The 11,751-nt window shown below is 35.5% G+C and overlaps 1 protein-coding gene across 3 annotated transcripts in view; it reads right to left on the reverse strand.

Moving 5' to 3' along the window:
* Positions 1 to 118: 118 nt before the first annotated feature.
* The window catches only part of LOC105831359 (solute carrier organic anion transporter family member 74D), a 154,158-nt gene continuing 142,525 nt past the window's right edge, over positions 119 to 11,751 (reverse strand). For 2 of the 3 annotated variants that reach the window (XM_036288789.1, XM_036288787.1), the window contains 2 exons: positions 11,173 to 11,301; positions 119 to 10,518 (listed from right to left, as the gene is read on the reverse strand). In XM_036288789.1, coding sequence (XP_036144682.1) covers positions 10,349 to 10,518; positions 11,173 to 11,301 — 299 coding nt within the window. In that variant the 3' untranslated portion in view covers positions 119 to 10,348. The remainder of the gene's footprint in view (positions 10,519 to 11,172; positions 11,302 to 11,751) is intronic. The other variant, XM_036288788.1, reaches the window with a different exon arrangement.

Raw genomic sequence — 11,751 nt, forward strand, 5'->3', positions numbered from 1 at the left:
TTATTAAACAATCTAGTAATTTTTATTTAATATTATATCACAATTTATCATTTTATATCATATATCAGAATGAAAAGGATTTAAAATTGGTTAAGGAGACAGATAATGCTTTGACTCATATATGTAATCATGGCACTTGCCGTTTATTAAAAACAAATTCAATAGTAATCGTATAATTACAAACAATAATAATGACAGTATAATTATAAAATATGCTCGGTCCAGCATTTTTTATAACGTGTTTGTAGAATCAGTCTTAACCCTCGGATTACCAAACACCGCTCACAATGTGCATTATTCTCCCTTCCTCTTCTCGTCTACTCCTTTTTAGTTACGTCCTCCTTTCAATCCCTCGAGATTTTCTAGTTTTTCAGAAAAATAAATATATTCGAAGGTACCGTTTCCTCTCGTGTCTGAGAAAAAATTTAAACGACCGATAACCCGAGGGCTAATTTAAACTATGAGACGTGCTATAGAGGTATGTTACAGTGATGCAGGGGTTTCGTTTACGCAATCGAAAAATTGACTCTTGCATCCTCAAAAACAAAAACATCGACTGACGACGTTCCGGCGCTTCCACTTTCGAGGATTTTTCTGTTTTCGTTGTCCCACGCGCCTCAAGGTTCCCACACTTAAATTTACATATGTATGTACACGCACGCGCATCTGTATACATATATATTTATTTATATATATATATATGCATTTATATTTATTTATTTATAATATATAATTATTTATTCGTTAGGCGCACTCCATGGAAACGAGCTGGCCCTTCTGCGAGTTCAATTAAAAAATAAATGATCCTTGTTCGTTTCGCCGGAGTGCTGAGATCTGTTGAGGGTGTCGAGCGACAGTCTCTCGTCCTTTGCGATGTAAGAACTAGCGAAGTTGGATAAAGCGCTGCCAATAATTCTTAACGTATACACCCTATAAGCTTCAATAGAGACATGCGTATAGATTTTCTTTCTATTTTGTTCGTTTCATTACTTATTGCACCTCCTCTTGGTCTTGCAATGTTCGGCGCATCATAATCCTCCCGACGGAGGGTGTCGAGCAACTTGGGACCCTTTTTTTTTTTTGATTATTTGTTTTGCATGGTCTAACAAATACGGAACGAAGAATGATCTCTACTGAATCAATGATCCTCAAATAACACCAAGTAAACGATGCGCATCCTGTAAAATGATTTTGACCATTTCGGAAAGCATTTAGAGGGTTAATAATTTGTACATTATTCTATGCTATATACATAATTAACGTTCAATTAGCAACTCATGGAAATTTAAAACGACCTAAAGTTATAATTTAACAATATATAAGAAACACAGGTGCGCAAAAAGCTAGCAAAAACTGTGCAATCTTTTTAAGTTACACTATTGCAATATTTTCACAGGTACCGTAGATATTGCGAAGAATGCAATACGAAAAAAATTACTCTCGTTTGTACAGCCTACTCAACTAGAATATCGAGAAGAGTGCAATTTATCTTGATACTTTTGTGAAATGCCCATTATACAATATTTTGAACGGATAATTCCGCGACGCGGGACGCGAACACAAGATTCAACTACGCGACAGAGACAAGCGCTAATTTTCGCCGTTGTCATTTTGACAAAGCAGTACCTTATCCAACTGTAGAAACTAGACAACGAAGAGAATAGACGTGTATCTGAGTCTTTAGGCACTTAAATGTCGGAAGTTACTGGGAACCTCGAGTTCGTGGCTCAACGAACGCGTCTGGTACTTCCTATTTACAGCCTTAATCGGGGACGTAATGCGGCGTCCCGAAGAAGGGTCGAGTTTGCAATTCAAATGAAAACAGTATTCATACAGTTTGCACGTCGGTTCGAGAATTCAGGTATAGGTTGCGAAAAATTTCATATCAAAGAAGACGATTGCCACGTGATTACGATTACAATTCGAAAGCTCTTGCTACTGGCCTGTTAAAAAAAAGTGTTCGTTAACTTAAGGATTACATCCGTAATTATGTCCGTTTTTTTTTTTCGCCGAAGACAGCTTACGCGAGCTATCTCAAACTGTGCTGTTGCTGTTCAAATTTCTCACGTTACAATTTTCGGTGTGTAAATTTTCCCCGTGGGAAAGTAATCCCCGTAAAAAGGTCCGTCTTAAATACGAGCTCGCTTTTCTACGCACATGTTCGGTTTTCTTTTCTGCCAGGAAACAAAAACGGCGGGGAAGAACAGAAAAAAAAAAAGAAACGAATCGCGAGCTCACAACGGGAGTCGCGGGGATAAAAATTCGTTCTTCCGGATTTCGTACAGACCGGACACGTAGAATTATTCTTGCCACACTTACACACAATATAGCAATATAATGCTCTATACCAAAATACAATTACGTCTCTTGAAGAGTGATCGTGTGTGTTGTGTGCCTTCCTCCCTCCCATGTATAAAAATCAAAGCCGCAATTATTACAATAATAATTTGCTATTACGTATAATAGAGTTCTAAAAGTTAGCCGTAATTGATAATTAATTATAATTACTATTATTACAATAAGCTTCAAATATCTAATCAATAGTTTACAGTAGCGGTAATAATATCAGTATAATAGTTATAATAGAAATAATAATAATTATGAATTATACATAATCGTAATTACAATATTATCTACATAAAAAAAAAATGGCAATTTATACTTCACACTCATTGTACACCCCGCCTCACAAGTGTCTGTCCATCTAATTCGCATACTCGCTTCTCGCACTCGCGATATGCGCGCGTATACATTCGCGTCGACGACAGGGCGAGAGATTACGAGCGCATGTCGCATAATTTGAGACTAGCAATTATAATTCCTTGAAGGATTCTACATTGATTAATTAGGTAAAACCGTGACGGGTCGCGGGGGCTACGGATTTACAGATAAATCTTCTCCTTCTCGCGCGCACTCGCTCATTCACTCGCTCACTAAAATATAGTATTACAGTATATCCCACGTATTCGCCAATGATCGATTCTGTTTAGATTACAGAGCGCCCCGCCGAAAAATATTATGCGAAATCACCGTCGAGCTCGTAAAAACCGCGACGAAGGAAATATAGTGTACGTATGCGTGTATAGAGAATCTTAAATGCATATCACGGATGTAGAAAATGGAAAGATATGTTCTCCTTTCAATGATCGATAATCGAAACAAAACTTCGAATATCTCGTCGACGAAGGTAAACGCGTTTTGCGTGTGGTTCTACGTGGCAGTGGACGAACAGCGAGTTTCGTCGGGCAGTGTCGATAGGCAGTTTCGGAGTGCATCTGATGTATCTTTTAAAGTCTGTCGGCAGTTATCAGTTTCAGAACAGTCTTCGTGTATCGCGGATCGTCGCGGTTTTACGTCGCCTAATTGCACGACGGTGATCGGCAAATAATTCGCGGTCTAAAGATACTAACTATTTAACTACTAATCGCTAATCACATTGATTAATTGAAACTAGTTGTAACGGAAATTCGTTTGCGCTATCCGAGTGCAGACGAAGGCCAAGTAAGTAGGAAGTGATCGCGAATCATTTGCCACTGGTTGGATCGGCGGAAAGACTGAAGATCGAGACTCGGTCTCGAATTATTTTGGCAATTATTGTACTTGTCTATATCTACAAATGTATCATACGTATCTACGTCGCGGAATACGAGAGGCAAGCACGTAAGTATACCTGCATCTTTTGCATATTTCTTAAAAATTTTAAATTCCAATACAATTTAGACTATAGATGTAAATAAAATAATCATGCGAATAAAAAATAATTTAAAAAGGAACGATTAAAAAGGAACGATATTAAATCGTGTCAAAAATAGTGATAAGAATAAATAATTAAAACACTTGGCATTAAAATTAAACGTCACTAAATGTCTGTAAAAATAATGTCGATCTTTGAATTGTTAAAACTTTGCGGGAAAAGATCGCACAATCTCCTCAGAATTATTTTAAAGAGTAAAATCTTTCTTTTTAGATCCTTAAGTTGATTTTCTTAAAAAAAAAAAGCTTTCACATTAAGAAGCAAGGTAAAAAATTGAGAAGAAAGATTTACATCATAAAAATTGTCAATACATCTACAGAGTTGTAAAAAAAAGTTTACACAACTCAAGTTAGTATAAAGTTAAAGATTAACGTTGTAAAACGGCTTATTGAAAATTAATCTGTGATTTTTTTCGTTCTGTTGTATTTGAATGCAACAAAGTTATAAAACTTTATAAATCGACCATTTTTCGGCAAAAATTTAGTAATCTTTTAATTTTACCGCCAATTATAGATAGACAAAAAATATATTTCGTACGAAAAGTTCTTTATCAAAATAAGTTTGCATATTAGATGATTGTAGAATCATATAGTCTATAAAAAATAACTACTAATCAAAGAAAAATTAATAAATAATTTTCTATACCGATTAAGAAGTTCTCGAAGAAGTTATAACATAAGAACGCGTGTTTCCATTTCTCACAATTTCTTCGCAAACTAGTCGATATCAAAGACAGTAATTCATTAATTTTAATTCTTCATTAACGGTTTAAAAAGATTAAGACAGAAAAACTTCCGGAAAGATATCTACTTACACGCTTGCATCTCAGTTCTCTGCGTTTCCTTCAAAAGGAATCGTCACAATGAGCAAGCCGTCATCGCTTACCGGCGAACGGCAGTGGAAATCGTTATCGAGATTGAAAATATTTGATCAACAGAGGGAAGAGGGAAACCGCATTAATATTATATTTTGTACACGCGGTTGATTACCGTTGATTCCGGCATAGATTGTACACGTTCTACGATCTACGTGATTTGAAAAATATTTGTTCGATTGATCGAACGGCGATGAGTTACGATAAGGTATACGTATATAGATATTAACGGTAATCGCTTAAATTTTATGAATTATCATTAATTAGTGTGATCTCTTAACGCTTCCTTTTTTATCTCAAGAGCTTGATTTTGATCATCGAGAAGAGTTTCTATACAGGCGTTACAACTCGCAGATACATTCGAGAGTATTCGCAACGTTTAACATTGAATACAACTGAGCCTGCAAATTAATTGCAGATGCAGATTACAGTCGGACAGTAAATCCCGTATATCGCCGTGCCGTGCTGTGTGCACAGTGTTCGTTTAAAATATAGATTATTGATTTTTTTCCGCGGATACAAAAATACGATTCTCGGTCAGCAGCACCGCACGAAGGTAATGTAACATACGCGATCGTCCGTATACAATCTCCACGGTCGCGTACCCGAATGATTATTCTGTACAGTATATATCGAATTTATATATGCCTGTGGCATTAGTCGAGACTAATCAATATCGTTTGACAACATGCGGCTGAAGGAATATGAAGTAGACAAAATTCTGATATACAATCTTAATTTTACAAAGAGATACGAATTTTGGAGTTTCTCACACCGAGGAAAAAAGTTGCTAACTTGATTAAATTTTTCAAATTAATTTAATCATAAATTTAATCGCGTCGAAAAACTCCTTTTCTCTCAGTGCAAGATGCAGCTTTTATCAATTGGGTTATACGCACACATTCCTCCCGCTGTAAGTATCGCAAAATATTGATTATTCATTCGAATCAAATTGTTTTACGAACTACACTCATCGTGCTTTACTAATCATACTAAAGCAGTTTTGCTGCTTGCTCGCACCGGCTGATAAGTAAGATTACATATCTTCGCGCTTTGAAGAAGAAATTGGAGTTTGCAATAAATGCACAAAGAGACGCATTTGAGACATTTTGAAGTCAGATTTCAAACGAAACGTTAAAGTTCTGTCCTGTATTAATCGAGATTATTGCAAATAGAGATTGGTACATGTAGATCAATAAGTATTTTTTTATAAAATAACATTATGTATTATGTTACATGTTGATTTTCATCATTCTCACGTCAGATCACTTAATCAACATCCGATACTCGAGAAGATTCAATGGAAAAATGTACACATAACAGTCCCAAAAACAGAAAATTCTCCAAAAATATATTTCTCGTTTTTCATGTTAAATCGCACGCTTACGAAGTAACCCTTAAATACAAACCGCTCGCGCAGATAAAATATTAATTTCAGAAAATTGTGCAGAACAGATTTATGTGTAAACGTGTAAACGTTTAATATGCAGATGGGAAAACAATGCAAAAACTCTCACGAGACAAATACTCTGCGAGACAAACAGTCTATAATAACATATTAAATCATATCTAGATAACATATTATTAATGTCACTGCTTGCATTTAAGGGTTAATAAGCATCGACGAGAGAGAAAGCCGATCATGTAAAGAGAAAATAGAATCGCCAATTCGCATGTATATAGTTGACTTATTGTATATAAAATTGATGATTGCATCGAATAATTGTCTAAAATCTGATTATTTAAAAATTAGACATATTTAATAGCCCTTTCCATTTGAGAAAGTTGTTTAAACATTGAAAATTTTTTTTTCTCTTTGGATTATTGTTCCAATAATTTAAAATAATTATCTGATATTGTCGATAGATCGAAGAAAGATCGAGAAACTTTTTTTTCACATAAAACAATTTTCCCATCACTTGAAATCGATTAATTTTCAAATTGTTTTATTGCTCGGTAGATGCACATCTTTTCTTCTCATATTAGATGCAAGAAATTTGTTCACAAAGAAAAACAGATATGCATTACTACTTAAATATTTTCCTTCTTACATACATACTTCGACATTATTTTAAAAAATGCGCGAAACTCTAAAAAGCACTCAGATATCGATGAGCATATTGTTTTACGTATGTAAAATATATCATATTAAAATACAGCTTTTCTTAATAATTCTTCATCTGCTTTTCTTTCTTTTCTTTTTGTATGTATGATAGCGTGTACCGCTCTAGAACACCAACGCGATAATCACAATACAACAATGATAATGATAATAATAATAATAATAATAATAATAATAATAATAATAATAATAATAATAATAATAATAATAATAATAATAATAATAGTAAACGTTACTTTTGTTTTATCTTACTTCCATTTTGTCGTCAAATCGTCTAAAAATACGTTATGTATTATATGTGTCTTTGCTTTCGATCTCGTCGACCTCTCTTTTTAATCTCCTCGTCATTTTTTTTCTTTCTGCATCACTGGAGACTTCTGCCAGTTATAATATTTATTACAAATATTTACATATATATGTTTATATATATATATATATATTTATTTATTTATTTATTTATTTATCAATAGTACTTTATGCGCAAGTGTAACACACGGACGGTAGTGCCTAAGAGGTCAACCGAGATCCAAGAAAAATGTTTCGAATGTGACAACCATGTATGTGTACATTATCGACTTTTTTGTGTAAAATTCATCAATTCTTAATATTGGAGCAAATAAATGTGGTTCACATACATTTTGATTTGCGTTATTAAACTATTCCCAATAACAATTAGAGAAAATTTAAAATTAAATAATTTAATTTAACAATCAATACATTTTGGAATTTACTAAAATTTTGAACACTAATTAAAAAGATATATTTTACAAATTTATTTAATGTTTAAATATTGAAATTCTCACTTATGCAATTTTAATTACATAATAAGGGTTCAAGAATCTGTTAATAGCGCAAATCGAATACAAACTGTGTCGAAAGGAACGAGGATGTTTCGGGCTGCTCAAAACGAACGTCTTTGCGTTTGAGAAATACGTCATTCTTACATACATAAAAATATATCGCTAATTTAATTGGAGCATACTCGAATTTCACTCGTACATCGCGAATTATTGTCAAAACAGTCATCGGCATCGCGATAAGTAATTAATTTCTCGATGCACAGCAATTAATGATTCACCATTTTGCAAAGCCTCGAATCAAATTGTCGATAATGAACTCTGTTTTAACAATAACGAGATGTACATTATATTAGGAGGTAGTCGTTTGCTGCGTTAATCCTTAGCATATTATATTGTATAATTTATCATCTCGATATTCCTACATTTCTGATTTTAATAGTCAAACACGCTACGCTTACGTTACTCTTTATAGTTTTTATTCAATTAATTATAAGCATAATATTTGTATTCGAGAAGCGCCGAGAATAATACAGATTTAAAACATGCGGAATTGTGTAAGTACGACAATTTTTAAACGACTGCAAGTATTTCATAATCATTGACGGTTAAAAATTGCTAATTAACAATTGTTAATTAGAAGTCAACTAATATAAAATAGCTCATGCTATTTTCTTCAATCACGATTACGAAGAACGGAAAATGCAATCCAATTAAATATGCCTACACTCTTTTCCTTTCTGAAATTTACGCGAAATGCGAGTTTAGATCTGTATCGTCCGTTCGGCGCTCCGTTTCTGCGTATCTGCTACGCAGATAATTTCTACCTGCGCGCGAGGCGCCCGTAACCTGGCGCCGTCGCTCATCGCGCTGATTTTTTCCAGTACGTCAATAGAGAAAACACACGCAAGGATTAAAGCAGAGGTGCACGCGAGCGCATACCCGAAGCGCATACGTTCGTTTTATGAGCGGCCAAGGACCGACTGACCAGAATCGCCGATTTAAGCTGTACATTACGTACGTACCTATGTGTACGCGGAGTATACACACTTTTTACACGTATATAATTATACATCCCTTTGCCTTCTCTGCTCCTTACGCATTCCAGCCGTGAAGAGGAAGCCTCCCTATCGCAACGATCGATCGAACGGAATGATCGGCAGTTTTCCGCCGTCTATTTTGCCTTTCCTTTTGTACGTACTTTCCGAGATAATCGCGCGCCTGAGAAGCGTAACGCGAACGTGTGTGTATGTGTGTAACGCGCGATTGAGTAACAGCTATTTTCGAGAAGGAAATCCGGGGCATATCGACATGCATTTCTTTCTTCAAACTTCAGACTGGATCGCCACAACTTTTTGTCGACTTTCTAATATCCATTTTGCTATTAACAGATTTGTAATAAAATGTGTTGCGATTCCATCGAGATTTTAAATATAAAGAATTCAATCTATAGATCGAAGAAACGTCTTTTTAATAAATAAATTGCGTTGTCAAAAAAGTTGTAAATCTCTCCCCAAGAAACGATTTTTCATATTCAAATTTATTTAGAAACAATAGCAATTATTTCTCAAAATAAAGACCATTATACGCCACTTCGTAGCATCGTAACCGTTGAGGGTGATTCGACTTTTTCGAAAACTCAATAATTAAAAACAAACGCTTTTAAATTAAAACATACATCTATTATATTTGACATGTGCGATCGTTCTTGATTACTGCACATTTCCACGATATTCAATTCCGCAAGGATTTTTGCAAGAGATTTACATTTCTCGTCAATGATTAAAAACTAACTTTGATTGTGATCCCCTTCTGCAATAAAATTCTCATTAGATCGTCATTGAATAAAAAAACAAACTATATTTACAACGTACGTAAATGCCCCGCGCTTCCTCTCGCGTCACGGTAAACGTACGTTACCGTTAGGGAGAGTTAGATGACGCGTGCACGCGCGCGCGTGAGCACGGCGAGAAACGCCGTCATATACTAATCAACGCCGGTGCAAAGCACGAGGCAATCCCTCACTGTCTGTCCATGCGAACTGCATTCACTGCCACCCGCGAGGCCGCTCGTCGTGTGCCTGCTTTGATTCGATTCGATTCGATTCCCCGGATCCGTCGCCGCGCGGCGGACCGCGGCGCAAGCGAGCATATACCGTCATTTTCGTAGGCACGGAAGTATTACTTTTATTGCGTGTACTTACTGACAAGCCTCCCTGAGAGAGAAACCCTACTAACTTTTTTTCCAAGAGAGAGACGCGCACTCGAGAGACTCATGTATTACGCGTCGCGACGCTCGGACGCGAGAGGTATTTCCCCATTCTTCCGTATCTTCGCGGTGCCGAGCGATATCACTTCTGCATCGCGTGGTTTCCGAAGCTCGGCCCTTCCTCGCACGTCTTAACCTCGGTCCTCCGAGTCACCGAATCAATGCCGCCCTGCGTCGTCCTCGACCTCAGTCCTCCTCCTGTGTGCATGCGATTCACGCGAAGTCCGCTTCTTTTACGCTCGGATGCCGTCGACAAAGAGGGACTAGACTTCTCCCGCCCATCAGAACGGAACTTTCCTCGAAGGAAGGTTTCCGTTCTGATGCGCGTAATCGCCGCCGGCAAGTCTCCGATGTGCTCTTTCGCCGCCGCCGCCGCCGCTACTCTGGGAAGCTCACGAGCTCTGTGTATACTGGCACCATTCGCGAAGGATGATGCTCCCACGTGTTCTACGACACTGCGTTGCATCCTTAGACGACGACGATGATAATGTCGCCGTCGCGGCCCTTCACCGCAAAAGAGTAATACGAAACCTTCACAAATAGTCGTTCTCGACCGCCTGAACGTCCTGCGATTTTAACGTCGCCATTTCCTCCGCGGTACCTGTCTCGCCCTCCTGCTTCTCCACGAAGCTTATGCTCCCGGCCTTGTACCAAACGACTATATCCACCACGAAGGCCATCAGAATGATGCCGCCCGTTGTACCTGCAAAAGAAACGTTTAATCAATCTGTTACGCAATCTGCGTTCGTACGCGATCCAGAGCACGTACGCAAAAAAAAAGAAAAAGAAAAAAAATTAGCATCAAATCAACAATGTCTTATATAAGCGAAAATACAAAATCTTTTTCTAAAGAGATTGGTAATCTTAGGCTTCAACAAAATATTATATTTTTATTTCGATATTATAGTGGTCATTTGTAAAAGAACACATTTATAATTCTTAACTCATAAAAATTATTATTAAATAAAGATAAATATATCTTTTTAAATGAAATTATATAGTGTTTTTATATAAACAAATTATGTCTATTAAGATTATCAAATTCTTTAAACAAAATTGTATTCTTGTTTAATCTGAGGTAATAATTATTGATTTACGCTAATTTTTTCTGTGTAATTAATATTGTAAAAAAAATTTTTTAAACGATTTTTTTGCTAAATTTATTTATCTATTCCTTTAACATATTTTTTATTAGCATTAGAGTAACAATAAGAAATATATTACTAACAATACGTGCGTTAATTAAAATTTAACGGGTCGAAATTTCTTTTATAAACAACTTAATTGTTGAAATCGCTTAACTTATTTGTCTATTTTTTAATAGAAAACTACACTCCTCTAAGTTGTATGTACGTACCATGATAGAACATTCTAAAGATGTTCGAATCATAAAGCCAACAGGCGCCTCGCTCACCGCAAGCGTATTCCCATACGAGACAAGCGGAATCCACCACAGCACCATAAATGATAGGACATGGAACATTGCCTGAAGCACAGAAATGAAGACACTATATTATTCTTCAAAAAGGCAGTTTTAAAACGATGAAAAATTTTAGATTTTTAATTTCTTTACCACATTAATATATTCCATTAATTTATCCTTTTTCACAACTACATACACTTGATTAAATTATAAAATATATCCACGCAGAAAAAAATTATGATTTATTACACCATAGCTAGCAAAAGTCCGAACCTATTCTTGTTAATTCAATAATAATATTAATAAAATAAATACGTATGGTCTTGTTCTAATAAAAATATTACTTATTTTATTATTATTATTATCGAAATAATGAAATTATTTTCAATTAAATTGCTATTAGCTAATGCTATTAATACTTTATTTTTCCCGTATATAAATAATATTGCATTTGTAAAAAAGTATTTTTGAACAAGAAATTATACATACAAAGAAACTTTTCTCTTAGAATTT

Source organism: Monomorium pharaonis, chromosome 6 (genome assembly GCF_013373865.1).
Source record: "Monomorium pharaonis isolate MP-MQ-018 chromosome 6, ASM1337386v2, whole genome shotgun sequence".
In the NCBI taxonomy this organism is placed as follows: domain Eukaryota; kingdom Metazoa; phylum Arthropoda; class Insecta; order Hymenoptera; family Formicidae; genus Monomorium; species Monomorium pharaonis.